Source organism: Schistocerca cancellata, chromosome 2, assembly GCF_023864275.1.
Source record: "Schistocerca cancellata isolate TAMUIC-IGC-003103 chromosome 2, iqSchCanc2.1, whole genome shotgun sequence".
Taxonomy (NCBI): Eukaryota; Metazoa; Arthropoda; class Insecta; order Orthoptera; family Acrididae; genus Schistocerca; species Schistocerca cancellata.
This window is the reverse complement of record NC_064627.1, coordinates 505,160,021-505,181,528: the sequence shown is the minus strand read 5'-3', so window position 1 is coordinate 505,181,528 and position 21,508 is coordinate 505,160,021. Positions and strand designations below refer to the sequence as shown.

The window sequence follows — 21,508 nt, the reverse complement described above, 5'->3', positions numbered from 1 at the left end:
GTTTTATCACTGGCTTTTCTGCCACCTTAACTTCCCCTGACCACATGCGACAGATGTTACCAACATACACTTCAAGGTTAGAACGTGGACTGCCCCTTGTGAAGTTTAACTAGTGAATCATTCATGGAAGTCTTCAAAGCTTTGATCATCACCAAGAATGCCTTAGTATGTTGCAATCATTTCTTAAAACATATAACGTCTATGATACATTATTGGAATTGTTTAAATGGTTTAATGAATACTCTTCTTCTGGGCTCTGTCTACAGTTTAGGTTTATACGTGACAGTCCCATAAATATTGGACCATTATATGTGAAAGTCCCCTCATTGATGGTATGTGCTGCAGTTTCAGCATTATTCCGTGTGACAGCAGAGTACTGTTTCCACTGTTACAGACCAGCCTGTTCCATGTAAATAGAAAACATGTAAGAGCAAACAAATTCAGTTAAAAGAAATATGTAAAAGAGATGACAGAGAAACAAAAGAAACACATTGACATTAAAACAAGAAGTAGATGTAGTTGAAAGATTTGAGAAGAGGAAAACTGCTGCAAAACTAAGTGCTGATTATGGTCCCTGGAATGCAGACTGTTTGGAACCTAACACTGAAGTGACAAAACTCATGTGATGCCTCCTTTTGCCCAGCCTAATGAAGCAACTCAGCATGGCATGGACTCTAAAAGTCATTGGAAGTCCACGCAGAAATACTTAGCTGTGCTGACTTCATTGCCATCCGTAACTGCGCAAGTGTTGCTGGTGCAGGATTTTGTGCACAAGTGGACCTCTCGATTATGTCCCATAAATTTTTGATGGGGTTCATGTCGGGTCATCTGGGTGGCCAAATCATTCACTGTAATTGTCCAGACTGTTCTTCAGACTCACAAGCAATTGTGGCCTGGTGACATGGTGTATTATCATCCACAAAAATTCCATCATTGTTTGGGAACATTATGTCTGTGAATGGCTGCTAATGGTCTCCGAGTAGCCGAACATGATCATTTTCAGTCACTGATCAGTTCAGTTGGACTAGAGGACCCAATCCACACCATTATGGACCACCAGCTGACACCGTGCCTTGTTGACAACTTTGGCCCATGGCTTGGTGGGGTCTGCGCCACACTTGAACCCTATCATCAGCTCTTACCAACTGTAATTGGGGCTCATCTGACAAGGCCATGGTTTTCCAACTGTCTAGAGCCCAACTGATAGGGTTAAGAGCACAGGAGAGGCACTGCAACAATGTCATGCTACCAAGCGAGGTGGCGCAGTGGTTAGCACACTACTTGCATTCGGGAGGACGACGGTTCAATCCCATGTCTGGCCATTCTGATTTAGGTTTTCCGTGATTTCCCTAGATCACTCCAGGCAAATGCCGGGATGGTTCCTTTGAAAGGGCACGGCCGCCTTCCTTCCCCATCCTTCCCTAATCCGAGCTTGTGCTCCGTCTCGTTGTCGACGTGACGTTAAAACACCAATGTTGTTGTTGTTGTTGTTGTTGTGGTCTTCAGTCCTGAGACTGGTTTGATGCAGCTCTCCATGCTACTCTATCCTTTGCAAGCTTCTTCATCTCCCAGTACCTACTGCAGCCTACATCCTTCTGAATCTGCTTAAAAAAACACCAATATCCAATCCAATGTCATGCTGTTAGCAGAAGCACTCGCGTTGGTCGCCTGCTACCATAGACCATTGACACCAGATTTTCATCATACGTACAACATTAATTCCTGCCGTTATATCGCACAATGTTGCTTGGCTGTTAGCACTGACACCTCTAAGCAAATGCCACTGCTCTCGATTGTTAAGTGAAGGCCGTCACTCGCTGCATTTTCAGTGGTGAGAGGTAATGCTTGAAATTTGGAATGCTCAGTATACTCTTGACACTGTTGATTTTGGAATGTTGAATACCCTAACAGTTGCCAGAATGGAATGTCCCATGCACCTAGCTCCAGCTACCATTCTGCGTTCAAAGTCTATTAATTCCTGTGGTGCGGCCATAATCGTGTCGGAAACCTTTTCACATAACTCACCTGATTATCACAAATGATAGCTCCACCAATGCATTGCCCTTTTTTACATTGTGTACGCGATACGACTGCCATCTGTACGTATCGCTGTCCCATGACTTTCATCACTTCAGTGTAAAAAGAATAAGCAGAAAATAAGATTTTGTGAGGAAATGTGATTGTAGTTCTGGACCATTTGCACAAAAAAATGAAGACATCTACATTTACATTTGATTCATTAGATGCTGCTCGCTTGCAGTGGTTTAGCCAAAAACGAGCACAAGTGTCTCATTGTTTCAGGTACAATGTATGCTAAAAGAGTTAAATTTTTCATGAAGCTCTGGGGTTAGAGAGAGAATTTAATGCCTCATCTGGAAGGCCAATCAGATGCCAGACTGCCTGAGTGGCCAGAGATAGTAGTCATGCCTATATGACTTGCTTGCTTATGTGAATGTGTGCATGTTTTTCTTTCTGAAGTAGGCTCTGCCAAAAATTCAGTGTGTGTCAGTTGTTTTGTTGTGCCTTTCTGCAACTCAACAAGTCTTTTACAGTGAGTAGCAATCTATCCTTCCTAAAATCATACCCTGAAATGAGGTCCATTCTGTCAGACATTTGCCCTTAACACCTACAATAGCTTTTTATTGCCCCCTTAATCTCCACAACATCCATGTCAAACCCTATGTCTCTTCTGCATTGATTGCTCTACCCTATGGTGCCTACCCCTGTGACCATCCCTGCTATAATACTTGCACTATGCACTCTCCTACCACCATCTATATCAGCCCTGCCGAGCAAGCTCTACAACATGACAGTCATGACCTCAGTGTCTGTTACACTACACCTGCCATCTGAATTCTTCCCCAAGACACCAGTTTCTCAGAAATCCACAGATGGGAATTAGTGATACATCCTTGGTTGTCGCCACCCACCTGGGCTTAATTTATTTTAATTTCTTCAATCTCAGCATTTCTTCACAGTAACTATTGCTTTCTTCACTCCCTTTTAGTTTCCTACATCTTTCATTTTCTGACCTGTCTTATTTTTTGCTGATCCCCTCCTACCTCAGTCACATACAATGCACTTAGCTTTTCGCTCTTATTAACTATATTACCCTATCTTCCATCTTTAAGCTATCAAGTTTTCAAATCTCATCTGGCGCGGTTTTCAACAGTCTTTCCATCTCATCCTGTCTCTTAAGTCTCCTCTGACCTGAAGTTCTGGATGACTTTTGAAACACCACCCCTTTTCCTAAACCTGATCAATCCTTTTCCTTCATCTCTCTTCCTTCCTTTTCAACCCTTCTGCAGAAGGAGCCACTGGCTCCGAAAGCTGCAAACTGTAATACATTTTATGTGTGTGTTCTCCTGCTGCTGCTTGGTGAGTAGATTTTTTTTATCAGTCCACTTAGATTATACTCTGTCTTTTCATAATATTGTTGATATTCCAACCCGGGCTGTCCATTGTTTGAATATTGCAATTAAGTATCAGGCAGTAAAAAGGAAAAAAGAAAGAAAATAAGTAAGTAAGTAAATAGTTATAATTTTGTTTATTGTTGGTTTAAATACACTGTGGTTTGAATGTGAGCTACAGTGACGTGGAGATCAGTGTCAAGGTTGGTTTTGTATTTTGAGAAGGACCAGGTGAAAGAGAATTGGAAAGAGGATTTAAGTCATTGCTGGAAGTGTAGTAGTTGTTCCTCACTGTAAATCTGGACCACAAAGATGTCATCAATAAATGTGTACAAAGCTGAGGGGCTCAGCTTCTGGCTCTTGAAGACTGCCTCTTTCATGTGCTCCATGAAGATTCCCATAGCAGTCCCTCTGGTTTGTTTGTAGATGTAGCCCTCAAAAGCGAAGTAGTTATGGGTGAGGGTGAAGTTGGCTAGGATGACAGTAAATGAGGTTTTAGGAAAACTTTCAGGCAGCTGTTGGTAAAGGTTTGTTCTAGGGTAGAGAGGCCATTTGTAACTGGGACATTTGTATAAAGTGAAAGTGCATTAATGATGATGACATGGGTTCCAAGTGGGAGAGGGATGGGAATGGATTTCAGATGTTCCAGAAAGTGATGAGTGTCATCTATATTGGATGAGAAGCTCTGTGTGATGGGTTTGAGGTGCTGGTCAACTATATCAGAGATGTGTTTGGCGGGAAATTTAAAGGCAGCTACTGTGTGACAGCTGGGATGGCTATACTTGTAAGCAGTCTAAGACAACAAAGATTATGCACCATGAAGGAATTATCTGAATGTGACGGAAATTGGTAGATGTGATGTACATGTACATACAAACAAATGATCCCAATTTCAGAGAAACTGGGTGATTTATTCAAGAGAGAGAGCTTCACAAACTGAGCAAGTCAGTAACATGTTGGTCTCTTGGCCCTCTTGCAAGCAATTATTCAGCTCAGCATTGATTGATGGAGTTGTTGGATGTCTTCCTGAAGGACATTGTGCTAAGTTCTGCCCAATTAGTGCATTAGATTTTCAAAATCCTGAGCTGGTTTCAGGGCCCTGTGTGTAATGCTCCAACCATTCTCAATTGTGGAGAGATCCGGCAACCTTTCTGGCCAAGGCAGTGTTTGGCAAGGAAGAGTACAAGCAGTAGAGACCCTCGCCTTGTGTATGCGGGCTTTAACTTGCGGGAAAGTAAGCCCAGGATGGCTTGCCATGAAGGGCAACGTACAGGGCATAGAATACCATGATGTATCGCTGTGCTGTGGGGGAATGTAGACGACAACCAAAGGGGTCATGCTATGAAATGAAATACCACCCCATATCATTAGTCCTGGTCGTCTGGCCTTATGGCGGGTGAAAGTAGTGTTGGTATTCCATCACTGTATGGAGCATCTCCAGACACGTCTTCGCTGGTCATTGGGGCACAGTTCAAAGTGGGAATCATGGCCAAAGACAATTCTAAGTCAGTGAGATTCAAAGCCGAAGACATGTCTGGAGACACCTTGGACACAGTGGGATACCAACCCGGCTGTTGCCTGCCATATGTCCGGACAACCAAGAGTGATGGTTTGGACCGCTATTTCTTTTCATAGCAGGACCCCTTTGGTTTCATCTGTGGCACGCTTACAGCTCAGTGGTACATCATTGATATTCTATACCTCATTTTGTTGCCCTTCGTGGAAAGCCATCTGGGCTTACATTTCAGCTAGACAACGCCCATCCAATGCTGGCGAGAGTTTCTACAGCTTGTTTTCATGCTTGCTAAGCCCTACCAAAGCAAGCAAGGTCGCCATATCTCTCCACAGTTGAGAATGTTTGGAGCATTATCTGCAGGGCTCTCCAATCATCTTGAGATTTTGACAATTTAATGCTATGCTGAATAATAGCTTGCATAAGGTCCAGAGGTGGACCAACTCGTTATTGACTTGCTCAATTTGTGAAGTTCTTTCTCTTGAATAAATCAACCAGTTTTTTTGTAATTGTAATCATTTGTTTGCCTGTACATGTACATCATGTCTACCAATTTCTGCCCCATTTGGATAATTCCTTCTTGGTGTGAGATTTTTTTTTTTTTTGTCTTAGAATGTATTTTGAGAAGTAGGTAAGAAACGGGGATGTGTCGATCAGGAGTAGTAAGGAGTTACATGGAATCGGTTTTGAGTCCCTGTGAGGGCTTAGGGTTTTCAGTATTTCCTGTTGTTCAGTGTGGATGGAACAATTTTTTGTATGTTGTGAAAGCAGAAGTTTCTAAAAGACGCTACAATATTGGCTGCTCATGGCATTGGTGGAGTGGAACTTAAGGAATCCAGTGGTGAGCACAGCACGAGACTATGAAACATAGTTGAACTGCTTAGTCGGCAAGTAACTCACAGCAGTGGTACAGTGCTAGTAGTGTTGATAAAGAGAGAGCTGTGGCAACAATAAAAAAAGGCAAATATTGCCTTATATCTACAACAACAGTTGCCGAGGTTGACATTTTGTTAGAAAGCACCCCAAGGAATTTTGCAGAGTTAGAAAGAAGCAGCAGATGAAATATTAGCGTTTCTGCTAGATGAGTCAGTGGAATGGGGTGGTGTGTGCTGTCAACTGTGAGGACAATGTACATAATGAGTACAATGATGATTTACTTAACAATTGAAAGTAATTTTGAAACAGGTGTCGAACCATGTAGTTCATCATCTTTGTTGGACAGGTAGCCACAAATCCTGTCTCCAGTGAAATGTAATAAAGGACAATCTTTGTCCAAGAAGTGGGTACTAAACATTATTACATAGGTGGAAGAGTGTCTGCAGCATAATAAAAAAAGTTATGAATAGATTTCAAATATGTCTGCAGCAATATGATTGTGTAATGCATAAGAAAAACTATGGATATTCAAGGGAAGACAAGACACACTAGTTACAAAAACTGGTCTTGGCATGTTTCAAGGATAATCAGTACAGTTTACAGGATGTGCGTGATAGTGACCTATTAAGTTACGCACATCAGATTGCATGTGACATAAGTTGCACTGATTTCAATGTAAGCTGTGGATGGTTGCACAAATTCAAACAGTGCTACGGAATTGGAAGACGTAAAATAATGAAATTTCAAACAAGGCATCAACTTAATGATGCATGGCAAACTGTGGAATTAGCTAGAAAATTTTTTGTTGTTGAGATAAACGAACTTATCCCATCGTTCAGGAAGGAATTTTTCAACTCCGACAATCAAGATTTGAAGAGGAAATTAGAGGTACAAGGAGAACTGTATCAAGATCAACCAACATCAGTGCATTAATGTATTTGTATTAAATTAAGCTGGCTGTTAATCTGGACAGTAAATTGGTTGGAAAGTTATTTATTGTGCTGCAAGGAGTTGGAGGTGCCTATGGTGCCCCTATGATTCTTTCTCATGTGTGTGATCTTGCAAGGACAACCAAAAGTGGGAAAATAGGTTTAAGATAACTAAAACAATGGTATGATAGCTGGTCAAAATAACTTGCTTTTGCTTGGTTCCTGGTGTGCATGTAAAAATCATGGTCCTTTACAGCAAACTATTCCACTGGTAAACTGAGTAACATTGCAGTTCATACCATCTGGAACCATTGGACAAATTCAGGCTCTGGATGTTTATTTTCCCATGCTTATGAAACATATCACACTATCTGCAACTATGCCTTAATGGATAGCCAGTGTCACGATAAGCTCCATGACAGATGGTTTCATATTTGGTTGTATGTTATTACATTCCATCAGTTCTCATCATCCCGTTAGTTACTAAAGTGTCCCATTGATCAATCTCATGGTAACTTGTTATGACGTGGCAAGTGACAAGTGCATAAGAAGGCATGTGTCAAGTGCATAAGAAATGCATACATGAATGAAGGTTTTATTATTATTTTTTTTTAACATCAATATTGTTCTATGTGCACTCTTTAAGATTGGATACCTAGCTGAATGTCCTATGCAGTTAGTAACTCCCAAGGAGTTTGCCTTCTTAATGGTGCAGACCTGTGTGATCATCGTGGTGCACCATTTTTCATTTGGCATTCATTTTGCAAGTTAATGGTTTATTTTGAATGATTCTTGAATGTCGATGATGTCCATTTTGTGAAGTATAATATGTACATCTCATAAAACGTTGAGTTGTGGACCTCCCAGACACCCATTTTCTTTTGCTGTTCTGATGCATGTGGCAAGACATTAGGAGCTAATATTTTTTATGTCACAATTGTTAACACTTTCAATTGAATTTTCAACATCGCACTGAAGGGGTTACTTGTAAGAACAAATGATGTGATGACGATTCAGTTGGTACTGGACAAATGTGATCTGTTCAAGAAATTTGTGCTTGATTAACAGGTGACCAGTACTATCTGATTTGACTTTACTTTTATAGGGTTTTGTTCAAATCATTGGTTAAAGTACATGTTTCTGTCTAATTTCATAAGTATTGATCACATAATTGTCTTGTATTTCATATTTATAAGAATGCATGTTTATTGCACATAAGGGTGTGTGACATAAGACAAGGTTTAGTAACACCTTTTTATCTTGTAAAATTGTGTCACAATATGTTTAGAAATTTTACTTACTGAACCTGTATTGTAATGAAATATTTCTGTCACTTGTGTTACTTATTTCTCAGTGATTCAGGTACTTGGGGAGCAGCTGAAGCTTAGGCAACAAGTGATAGCCACTGCCACAGTTTTCTTCAAACGTTTCTATGCCAAGAATTCTCTGAAATGTATTGATCCTTTGTTACTTGCTCCAACATGTGTCTTCCTTGCTTCCAAAGTTGAAGAATTTGGTGTAATATCCAATAGCAGACTTATTACTACCTGCCAGACTGTTAGTAAGTACATAATGTTGAATATACAAATAATTACTGCAGTTACAAAAAAAATGTTACTAAAATATGACATGAATAGTGTTGTGCATGAAGAAAATTATATTAAAGTGTGTTATTTTTGAACAAAGTGGAAGTAAATCATTATCAATAAGCAATAAGCCCTCCTTCAGGAGGGAAATAATGCTTGAAATTTCATTAGTGCTTAATGAAAGAAAGTTGGCGGCAACAATTGTACAGGGTGGTGCAGATAAAAGTAGTCCATGTAAGTTCAAAGGAAATTTAGTGAAAGTACTGAAATGAACTTACTATTTATTCATAATGGAAAAAAGTGAAAAATACATTTATAGATGATGTTGGAAGTGACCTTCTGCAACATAAATACACAGCTTTGCATGTCTAAGTGTGTTCAGATACAACCGGCATGAAGTTTGGATATCGTTGGCAGCAACTTCACAAGTGATTATGTCTTTTAGTTCCTATATTGGATGTGGATTGGTTTCATAGATCTTACTCTTCGAGTGTCCCCACAGGAAAAAATGCATGTTGTTGGATCCGGGAAACGTGGTGGCCAAAAATATTTGCTGACATTTTGTTCCTCAGTGAAGACATTGTTGACTCATTCCAGGGATACATTAGATGGGTGGCATGCTGGCCTATCTTTCTGGAAGAGGCAGTATGTCTTTCATATTCAGTGAGTTGAACACAAAATATGCCAAAATTTCCATATATGCGTCTGTGTTGAGAGTAGTGTCAAAAAATAATAGTTCGATGATACGTCTTCCTGTTACACTGCATCGAACACTTTTTTTTTTTTTTTTCTTTCATCATGGAGTGGTTGCTGACACATAGTATTCGGGTTCTCATTTGCCCAGTACCTCTGTTATGTGAATTAACATGACTGGAAAAATGAAACGTATCAGTCATGATGTAATGGAAAGGGTCTAACAAACCATCATTGATGATACTGAAAATCCATGTGTAGTAATCTACACATTTCTGAGTGTCATTCTCCCATAATGGCTGCACAACCATCACATGATATGGCTTCAAATTAAGATATTTCAGTGTCCACTGGCAACTCCTACTGAAATGTGCCTGTTGGGCCAGTTTAGATGTAGACTTTTTTGGTGTCTGAATAATTCTTTTGGTGAATGCCTGCAACAACTTCTGGTGTGTGAACTAAAGCAATTCTATGGTGTTTCACATTTTGTGCAGATCTGTAGGTTTGCCAGTTTTTTTACAGACTCTTTATTGCTGTCTTTGCTGGTAGTCCTCTATCTGATAACTTGACATTGAAAATTTTGAGTTTCCTTAATCAAACCTGTTTTCATGTATGCTTCCACAATTCTAGTTTTTTCTTCTATCAAGAAAGTCATTCAGATCACAAATAGAAACATCCAACTTCACTGATGAAATAAACTGAAATGCTGAAGCAGAATGCTAACAATAGATTATTGTGTGAAATGTCCATTGTTGTAGCTTTTTACTCTATTTCAGAAGACAAAATGTTGCATTTGCTTTCAAAGTGGAGGTGGGTTACTTTTAACAGTGGCACCTTGTTCTTCCCCAACTGAACTTCAGAAAAGTTACATATTTAGCTGTCAAGCAGAAATTTAAGTGCAGAAAAACTGTATGATCATTTATTGGTTTATGAATGATTATTCTTTGAATGTACATATTGCATTTATTCTAAGATACTTGTCATTTAGAAGAGTTCCATGGTCCATTACTGACTGCCTTAAGAGGTAATGCTGCAATTACTTATGTTACCTGCTTGAATTTAGTTTGTAATAACAGGTTTTCCCTTTTTTACAGTAAAGAACAAATTCAGCTATGCCTATACGCAGGAATTTCCTTATCGTACAAACCATATCTTAGAATGTGAATTTTATCTTTTGGAAAATTTGGATTGCTGCCTCATTGTTTACCAACCATATAGACCACTGATGCAACTAATACAAGATATTGGGCATGAAGAACAATTACTGGGACTGGCATGGCGAGTTATAAATGATAGCCTACGTACAGACGTGTGCCTGCTATATCCACCATATCAGATAGCTTTAGGTATGGCAGCTCTTTCTTTTAAACTATGTTTGGTTAATTCTTGTAGTTTAAAATGTCAGTAATTTGAAAGTTTTTGGAGTGTTCATAAAAGTATTTCAGTTGTCATAATAGTCATAGTTGTAAAGTACAGTGATTCATTAAAATAAGAAATTGGCTAGTATAGAAATCAGGTAAAATACAGAGGTCATGTGTGCTGCTATCAACTTAAAAACATGGTGACTAATGTTTATTACTGTTTGTTGAAGGTTATGAGTAGAAATTATAGAAACTGTTAGTTATGCTTATTGTGCTTTGCATGTCTGATGGTTTTTTCAATATTATCATGCATTTGAGGTTTTGAAAGAAACTGATTTATTTTTAAAACAGTCTAAGGTGTTTTACCAACATGGTAGTGGAATGCGCGTGGTAAGGTTTTCATAAAGGGTGAGAGGTTTAACTGATTTTGATGGTAACTTGAAGTCATAGAAGTGCAAAAGACGAGATGATTGCAGATGATAGGTAACAAATTGAAAACTGACAGCCAAAGAAAGTTGGCTAACCTAATGAATTATAATGAAGACTATTTTAGAAAAGATGAGATTTTTGACATTGATTATGGTAAATTGATTAAAACAGATGAAAATGCTTAAAATTAATAAACCAATCTTGCTGCATGGATGTAGGCTAATGGAAAGGCAAGGAAACACCTAATTTTGTTGCTCAACACCAAGCTGCTTCGTATCAGTGAAAGCAAAACGCGCCAGAGGTATTTGGGACATGCTACATAAGATTTATGAAGGTCACTCAGCTGAAAACATTTATTTACTTACACACACATTTCGTATCATCGTCTGTACAAGGTCATCTAGCCTAATTTGAAGAAATATAAACTCAACTTTCTCTGCTAGACAAGCCAATCAATGATGGTGAACCTTGTGCACAATTTTTGCAAACTCTGCCAAAAAGAGTTCAGTTACATTTGTTACATGGCCTGATTTATCTGCTGATGGAATAAATTACAAAAATGAAATTTAAATTCTGAGTTGAGAATAACAGATCATGATGATGAAAGTGTTGGTGCAGCAGTGATGATGGAAATGTAGGCTAACAAACAGCAATGAGGACCCAATAAGACTACATCTGAAACAGATGTATTAAAAAGTCTCATTGTAAAACAAATGAAGATAGAAAAAGGTTTTATGTGTGAGACTGGTCATTTACCAAAACAATGTAACATAAATTTCGTGTGTTTTAGTAGTAAGAAAATGGGCCCTCATTCAAATGAGTGCTCTAGCATAGAGAAAAGAAAGGGTTGTGCTATGTTGTCCACTTTCATAACATCAATGGGAAACTGAAGAAATTTAACCCCACAGATATTGTGAAAATTGAGGACAGTTTCATTGTGAGAGACAGTTTTTTTCTGTAGATACAAACAAACTGGTTAGTGAAGAGTGGTTCATTGATGCTGGTACATTGTATTATATAACAATTCTTTGTGTTCTGTACACTATGTATGAGCCATCTGAAACTCGAGAAAGATGGATAGTGCCCAAAATGATGTACAAATTTAAGCATTTTTTACTGGTCAAATTAATGTACTGGTATTCAGTGGACAGAAATTGAAAGAGCGATATTTTGATGATGTTTGGTTTTGTCCATACAAATTTTTTGGTTTACTATCTCTTAAGAAAGTTGCACAGAAAGGAAAGATCAAAAAATGGAAAATGATGATGAGTGCATATTTTTCAAAAACAATATTGCAATTGCTGTTGTTGTAGTCAGTGTTGAGAATGAGTTTTATCATTGAGCTAAGAAGGTTTTTCATCAAAAAAAGCTTTTTGTTGTCATTGAAATTGATGATACATTATAGAGACTGCATGGAAAAATGTCATCAAAATCAATGCTATGTGCACCAGTTTTTGAAAGGCCGTGGTAAAAGGAGAACGATTTATACCAGCTTCTGAGAGGGGGTGTATCTGTGGTAAAAATCATCAGCTGGTATTTGGAGAAAAGAGTGCAGGAACTCACCAAATGTGGAGAATAAGTTTACACAGATGTTTGTGGACAAGTAGAAGAAAATGGTTTGCATGGTTATTGATACTTTCCTGTTTTTAACCCTTTCACACTGGTGAACTCCTGTAGAAGTTGGAAGGTACTGTGCCCTTCAGCTGGAGGACTGCTGTAGCAGTTCCACCTCTCTTGGTATTTCTCCACTTCACTACGCTCGGCTTCCGTGGAACTTCGACCTATGCGGCATCTGGTGGCCTTCTTGGAAGATTGTAATTAGCAGTAAAGTTGCAAGATGGCAGTTGCATTCAGTTTCAAGGTTTAGTTTCAGCTTCTGTTGCACTACTGATTTCCCACCTTATTTTGTACTGCATTCCTCACTTAGTTTCTACCAAGATTAATATGACAGAGAAATGATATACTGTGGAGGGCATTGGCACCCCTGGAAATGTCGTAGCTACAGTGGTAGAGCCATATTTACGAAAGGGAGACACCCGGTACTGTGACAACAGGTACTTTTGTTGGTCGTATGACTGAACAGTCAATGCATGTGGTACAGTCAAGCACACAAAGAAAGATATAACTAATGTGGCTGAAAAATTAAAGCAAGGTGAGCTTACTTTCTGTTCTGCGCCGTGATTACCATTGGCACTAAAATGGTGTGACAAAAGAGAGGTATGAATGCTTTTGACAGTCTACTCTGCAGAAATGGTGGAAACATTGAAGGTGGATCGTCAAACATGGTCGAAGAAATTGAAACCTGCAGCAATATTGACTACAGTAAATCTGTGGATGAAGGTGACATGGATTAGACAGTTGAAAGCATCAGAAAATCCATCAAATGGTACTGCAAGTTGTTCGTTCACATTGTGGACATGTCACTTTTTAAGTCTTATTGCCTATACAAGAATTTATAAGGAAAACTAACTGCCAACTTTCAAGTGGGAGTCATACAGGAAGTCTAGAAAAAGATAAACTAGAGAAAAGAAGATCTGGTGGAGAAAAGAGATCTGGACTCCCCTTGAGACTGATAGCAAGACCTCACCAACCTGACGAGTGGAGCAGATACAGAACTTGCGTTATCTGTAAGGAGCAGAAGAGGAGGAAGCAGATCAAAATGTGATGTAAGGAATGCAATACAACACTGGGCACCTTTTCCTGTTTCAAGATTTGCGATACACAGAAGAATTTTTGAAATGTAACACTCTGTGCGATGAAATTGACGTAGTGTAATGTATTGAAATGTAATGTGAACCAAATTTAAATTAACATTGCTATACATGTGAAAACAGAAATAATGTTAACCATACATTTTAAATAAAGAGCACCCACCCCACTAGTGCTGTGTCCAAACCTACAGACCTGAAAAAAGGCATGGAAAAAATTACACAAATTGTCTAAAAGATCCAGATCATCGTTTTTATTCAAAATGAAGAAAAAAAAAGTTTGAATATATGTATAAATATTTTCCTAAATAAGTATATGTTATAAAGTCTTGTCATTGTGAATTAACTGAGAGCGTGAAAGCGGGGACAGAGAAGTACTGGTGGGATGGGAAAAGATGCTGTACGCTAGGTTGAAATTAAAGAAAAGTTACCACTGGCTATTATAATTATAAAGATTGAAGTTGAAATTCCTGCGAAAGAATTAAGTACTGATGATAGCAAGAAGCTCCATAATAAAGATGAACATAGGTTTGCTGAATCGATTGGACTGAAATAATTCACTTACTGCACCACATACTCTACAGCAGACTGGAGTTGGTGAGTGGGAAAAATGGAATCCTATGTGAGATGACATGTTCTTGGCTCTGCTTTGCAGATCGTGTGTGAGAAGTGTTGTGGGATGAGGCAAATCTGGCTGTAACAGACGTTCTGAATCGTTACGGTCTCACAAAGATTAAAAGTGAAACCCCAGTTACAACATTCGTAAATAAGGAAGATATGCTGAAATTTTATTTTTGCATGTAAAATCTCCACACCTAAGACATTGGGAGTACTGAAGTTGCATTTGTGTAGATGTTCCACGGACGAAGCCTGATTTGTTATTTTTTGTGTGACCGCTTATTTTTTATATATCTCATCAGATTATGGGTCCAGAATAATTGCATAATTCCAGCACATAATTTTATTACATCTTGGGTTTCATATATGATTAGAGTTGCTCTTTGCATCATGTGTGATTTTTCTTTTTTCCCTGTACCGTGTCAGATGAAGGGATCAAAAGCAGCATCATGAAATTCAACGGATCAAATTCAGGCTTTATTTGACACCTACAGCATTAGAGATGTTGTGGACGGCCAGAGAGCAAAACCTGAGGATTTGACATGGAACTGATGGAACACTGTGGGTAAAAGACAATGCTCGTGCCATGTGTTGCATTTCAACCACGATTGAGTACACACAACCTGAATTTTTGGTAAAGTGAAGTGAACGACTGTCTCATACAAAAGTCTTCCACAAGTACTACATGAACGTGAGTGATATGGTGTCAGCTCGAAGATGTGAGTGAAATTGTGTTGGACATAGTGATCGTGGCTAAGATCCTTGTAAGCCTTTTGACAAAGTTCCACACACTAAGTCATGGCATGGGACAGTGTTCCCGCAGATCAGCGAACAATCCGGAAACTCCAAGAATGGCTCAGTACTGAAGAAAATGACTGTGACATGGAGGATGCGTCCATCATTCTGGCAGCGACTTCATCACAAGGCTGGAAGAAAGAGCATATGAGTGTGAAAGAAAAGAATCTGAATCAGGAGAATTCAAGAGGAAAATTTACTTACTGGACCCATGTGAAGGAAGGCCACCTGCCGAGAAATTGACGCTATAAGGAGAACGAAAACAACGAGCAAGAAAAAGGTAATGTAAATAACGTAAAAGCTTTTGTTGTCACTGATGGAGGGTCATATGAAAGAGTTCTGAATGTAAAGTGATTTGTGAGAATTTGCTGAACGCTGATGTAAGTGGTGCTGTGACTACCAACAGTCTGGCATTGCGGCACGTCACTTTTTGGCGGGAGTGGTTCACTGAAATTTGTGAGTATCAAGACATTGAAATTTCACTTGAGACAGTGCTAAATGTGAAGCGCAAAGAATCAGATCAATTAAAATAAAGACATTTGTAAATGGGCATTGGGTAGATGAATTGATGATGTGTTGTGTGCCCCTAAAATAAGAAAGTATTTGTGATTCTTAGGTTGCTCCTGGTGTATTTGTTGCTCTAACAGTCCACAGGTATACTGCCGGTTCATAGTGTCCAACGGGCACAATATTTCGGCGATCAGACATGTAGCCATCGTCAGGTGCGCTGACGAACTAAGCTCCTGAGGGCGGGCGCCCGATTTAAATCCCCTCCCTCCACGAGCCGCTCACTTCGCCGTCCACGCCCGCACGCCGGTGGTCGCGAAGACGTGGGCATCAGACTCTGTCATAGCGTTGATGTGCTCGCTACTTCCACCCTGGTCGCCAGTTCGTACTGCATGCTGAGAGTATTCTTAATTACATTCAATGCCGGGTCCCAAGCCTTGCTGAGATTGTAGCCGCAATCTCGATTGATAAGATCTTTCCTGGTGTGAATTTCAATAGCCTCCCTTATAACGCTGTCCCAATATTTAGAGGTCTGAGCCAGGATCTTGGTATGCTCATAATCCATCTCGTGTTTCTCGGACAAACAGTGCTCTGGTACCGCTAACTTATTTGGATATTTCAGTCGAGTGTGCCTTTGATGTTCTCGGCAATGATCTTAGATGATGCGTACTGTTTGTCTGATATAAGTCTTCCCACACTCACAGGGAATTTGGTATATGCCGGCCTTCCTCAGACCGAGGTCATCTTTCACACTTCCCAGTAATGCCCGTGATTTATTGGGCAGGCAGAAGACGGTTTTAACTCAGTGTTTCTTTAATATACGGCTGATTTTTCCCTGATAGTGCGTCATTGTACGGAATAAAGGGAGTGGCTACCTCTTGTTCCGTGACTTCATCCGTCTCCACAGGTTGTGCTGTGGTGGTGGGATGTAGAGCGCATCTAATCTGCCATTCCCAGTACCAGTTTTTTCGGAACACGGTTTTGAGGTGTTCTAATTCCTGGGGCAGATTCTCTGCGTCTCAGATGCTGCGCGCCCTGTGTACTAGTGTTTGTAGTACTCCATTTCTCTGAGAAGGGTGGTGGCAGTTATCTGCATGCAGGTACAGGTCAGTGTGTGTTTTCTTCCTGTACACACCGTGGCTCAGGGTACCATCCATAGTGAATTTGATGTTTGGATGTATGGAGTTTAGGTGTGTAAGGAAATACAGATGCTTGTCCCTTTCATGGGGCTAGATGACGAATGTGTCATCGACATAACGGAAGAAACAAGTAGGTTTCCAATTGGATGACGCCAAGGCTTCCTCCTCGAAGTGCTCCATGTACAAATTCACGACCAACGGCGAGAGTGGGCTGCCCGTTGCGACTCCATCCGTTTGCTCATAGTATTCCCCATTAAACAGGAAATACTTTGAGGTCAAGACATGCCTAAAGAGTATTTGTTTTCTTTCTGTGTTTGTACAATGAATGGGTTTGAAGTAAACTTTGTAGTTAAGTTTGTAAACCTATCTCGTGGTGATTGTATCATTGCTCAAGGGATAAAACAAGAAAACCAGATTTACAGAATACTGTTTGTATTAAACACCCAGTGTGATTTGAATTTGACAACCACGAACCTCTGGCATGAAGGACTGGGTCATAAAAATGTCAAAACAGGTCTTATTAAGGGCATAAGCATGTCTAATGTGGCGTCATTCTCTTGTGAAACGTTTCAGTATGGAAAGTCTCAGAGTTTGTCTTTTAACAAGAAATTCTGAAATCGGTGATTTTTTTTACACAGCGATGTATGTGGACCAATGCAAGTCTGATCACTTGGTGATGCAAAGTATTTTGTAACACTCACGGATGACAGCTAGTTTTTGTCGTGTCTGTTTCTTGAGAAATAAATCTGACATTTGTGATCATTTCCAGGAATTTGAGAAGTTTGTCGAACAGGCTGTGTAAAACTATGAAGATCCTGAGGATCAATCGAGGTACTGAATACTTGAACAAGAATATGAAGAGCTGTCTCATCAAATGTGAGATAGTGTTCACGACAACGTCACCATATACTCCTCGACAAAATGGGAAGTCAGAATGCGAAAACAGAACCATTGTCAAGTCCGTGAGGTCTAAGCTCATTGCTACAAATATTCCAAATATTTTGTGGGCGGAATTATATACTGATTCAGACTTGATTCTATAGGGAAGAAATGCAACACCATACGAATTATGGACAGATGAAAACCCAAATTTCACACGAGAGTACTTTTGGAGAAGCAGTGTTTTGTCCCTGTTCCTAAATTGCTCTGCTGGCAGCTGGAACTGGAGGCCAAGAAAATGACCATGGTAGGATATCAGGGAGAATCTTTGATCCAGAAAACAAGAAAATCATTGAATCCCACAATGTGACTTTCAATGAGGGCACCATGACCATCCATAAACCTGTTTTGAAGCAAGATTGTGTTGATTTATGTCTTTTAGTTTTGTATTTTGGACACAAACACCGAAGAGTGAGAGGAAAGTACAAGTAGAGAGGGATCGAGATAACGAACAACCACTTGAAGATCAACAGGAGTCTTGCAGATTACATGACAGGGAAGTGGAAACGAGCAATTGAAGAGTAATTTGAAGCACATGAAATGAATGAAACTTGGATCATCGTGCCAAGAGACACAAAGGTTCAAAGTGGATTTTCAAAATTCGAGCACTGAAAACTAAAAATGGTTCCTAACATAAAGATCGACTTGTCGCAAGAGGATTTGAAAACTTTTCTACTGGTATTGAGATGTGACTCACTATGCACATTTCTCATGATTTTGGCTGAAGGAGATTTTGAAATGTTGCAGTTTGATGTAAAAATTGCCTTTTTATATGGAAAACTGAAGGAGGAAATCTATATGTCAGTACCACAAGATGTAATGTTGGACAAGAACAAATACGTATGCGAGCTTAACAAGTCAATGTATGGTTTAAAGCAGGTCTCATGTTGTTGGAATCGGACACTCTGTCAATTCTTGAGAAAGTTTGATTTTTAAAGAGAGCAACACAGATAATTGTATTTTCACTGGGAAAGTTGGAAATGATCGGTTTTCTTGGCTTCTTATGGAGACACTGTCCGCCCTGATAGCTGAGTCGTCAGCGTGACGGATTGCAGTCCTACAGGCCTGGGTTCGATTCCTGGTTGGGTCAGGGATTTTCTCCGCTCAGGGACTGGGTGTTGTGTTGTCTTAATCATCATTTCATCCCCATCCAGTGCACAGGTCGCCCAATGCGGCATTGAAAGTAATAAGACCTGCATCAAGGCAGCTGAACCTTCCCCATAAGGGGCCTCTCGGCCAATGACACCAACCACTCATTTCCATTTCCATGGAGACAATGGGTTATTGACTGGAAAAAGCAAAGAATCTGTCAAAGTCATTATAGACAAAATATCAAAAACATTTGTAATAACAGTTTCAAAAGAGTCTTTTGTGGAATGGAAATTGAGCGAAGTGGAGAAGAAAAAATGCTTCTGCACCAAACAGCGTATGCAACATGAATCTTGAAAAGTTTTAGCATGGAAAATTCAAATCCTGTATCCATTTCAGTGAATCCAAATGTGAAATTGTACTCACTGGATTAAAATGAATAATTTATAGTGAAATTTCCATTCAGGGAAGCAAATGATTCACTTTTATTTCTCGCTACTCTTAATCAACCAAATCCGGCGTTCACAGTGTGTGCAGTGAGAAAATACTTGAACACTTATGACGTGAGCCATTATGAAGCTGTCATAGGCATTTTCAAGTGCTTGCAGTTCTTGATAGATTTTGATATCCTGTACAGAAAGGGTGAAGGCAAGATGAGTCGGTTTGGTATAGTGACGGGTTATGCTGGAGCCGTAGAAACAAGATGATTTCTTCTGGTTTTATTTTTCTGTTAGCAAATGGACTGATAATGTTGTTCACTCAGCATCAAAGAATGGTGTCTTTATTCACCATGGAAGCGGAATATGTGACAGCTAGCATGGCTGTAAAAGACATGATGTGATAGCCAAAATTTGAGTCATTTCAGAAATCAGTGTGATGAAGCAACAAAAATCTATGTGGATAATCAGACTGTGATAATACTCATAAAAAAAACCCTCCATAATTTCACAAACTATTGAAGCACATTGATATCAGATATCATTTCATAAGAGAGAAGTATGAAGACGGAGTGATCATTCTCTGGTATGTTCCAAGTGAAAAACAGTATATGGTCATTTTAACCAAACTACTGAGCAAGGATAGGTTTCTGATGTTGGTACAAGTTTGAACATAGTCAGAAATGGATTTTAAGATGCTGAACCAGTGGGAGCGTTGATATTACATTTATGCATTTAAAGTCTCTCAGACATTGATAGTGCTGAAGTTGCGTTTGTGTAGATGTTCCATGGTCATAGCTCCTTTTGCTTATTCTTTGTGTGTCCCTTATCTTTACATTTTGCATTGTATTGTAAAATGCAAAAAGTTTTGTCTGTTGTATTCCTGTTTCTGAAATTGAATCCCATATGTGTCATCAAGGTTGTTTTGATAATTTGGTGATATGTGGTACAGAATACAATGCGTGGATTCCCACGCAAAAATGGAAGAAGTTTAATGCTAAATCTTCAAAATGATAGGTGGTTGCTTATGAGTAGTGTGGCTATCATGTTTATTTTCGTGAAAAAAAGGTTTACTGTCTGAAGAAATGTACAGCTCAGTTGTAAAAAAGTTACAGAAACCACAGAATTATGATTAAAAGGATTGTCGATGTGTCAGATATAGATGAAAAGGAAGAAGTTACAGAAAGTGAATGAGAAAACATTGACTTTGATGATGATAGTCAGTGAATTGTATGAATCAAGATGTAAGTAACAAAAAGGGTAGCAACTATTTGTATGATACTGAGGGACAAGTTGAAAGCAACTCGAAGCATGAAATAAAGACAGGGAATGCAATTCAAAATTTGAAGAAACCATAATGTTATCAGCCCATCAACAAGGAATGATGCTTCTTTGCGAGACACCAAGGAATTGTAAAGAAGCAGTGTGGTCTGAAATTCGTGAACAACGAAAGAAAGCAGTGGAGGAAGAAATGAATTCTCTGAAGAAAACTAAAACATTGGAATTAATTTTGCTACAAAATTAAATGCAAATAATGAAGTGGTTCCATATAAGGTTCTGTTGGTGGCAAAAGGATTTACTGAATTATTTGGAGCGGATTATGTTCATACATTTAGCCCTGTAGCAAGATTTGAGATGATGAGAGCCCTCTTGAGTGTTGGAATTCAGTAGGATTGGAGTAAAGGCAATTTGATGTAAGGGCGTATCATCACAATAGTGCTTTGAAGGGGGAAATTTACATGTATTAACCAAAGGCATATGATGATGGTACACGACGGGTATGTGAACGGCTGAAGAGTCTTTACAGTTTAAAGAAAGCCTCAAAATGCTGGTGTGAATGTCTTGTTAAATTTATTAATGAATGTAATTTACTGGAGAACTCTTAAGATTCATGTATGTTCTATAGTGGAAACCTAGTACTGCTGTACTAATTTATAAATGTAACACAGCATACATAACATAACATCCTTTTAGAGGATATGACAGGTAGCTATGGGGATAGGACAGGTGTTCAGTTGTGGCTCCAGGAAAACTCAAATCAGGGTGGCTGGACAGAGCAGTTCAAGCCTCCCATATATGAGGTCAGTGTCCTAACAGCTGCAGTACCTCATTCAGTAATTCTCCAACGAATAATATTTCTTCACTTAACACACAAATTGTATCATGTAACTTGCCATATGAAACACAGTTTTCTTCTTCACTACCTACCAATGACTCCTGAACTGAGAAGATGCTGCTGTGCCCCCTGACTCAGTTCTGGACTCCATATTCAATTATGTTCTACTGTCCACCTGAAAAAATTAAGCCACTAGGTATCACTATCATGCATTATACAGGGTGTCCGAAAAGTCTTTCCCTGATTACATAAATTGATAACTCAGGCTAGAAGTAAGATACAAATATGAAACTGGTGTCTAATTGTTTACAAACTATGAAAGTTTTTTCACACATCAGTAAACTTCCACTTCAATTTCCATTC

General features: G+C 39.2%; 1 protein-coding gene across 2 annotated transcripts in view; it reads left to right on the top strand.

Annotated features, from left to right (window-relative positions):
* Positions 1-21,508, top strand: part of LOC126162045 (cyclin-C) — a 49,650-nt gene that overhangs the window by 6,436 nt on the left and 21,706 nt on the right. For both annotated transcript variants that reach the window (XM_049918283.1, XM_049918284.1), the window contains 2 exons: positions 8,083-8,289; positions 10,102-10,353. In XM_049918283.1, coding sequence (XP_049774240.1) covers positions 8,083-8,289; positions 10,102-10,353 — 459 coding nt within the window. The remainder of the gene's footprint in view (positions 1-8,082; positions 8,290-10,101; positions 10,354-21,508) is intronic.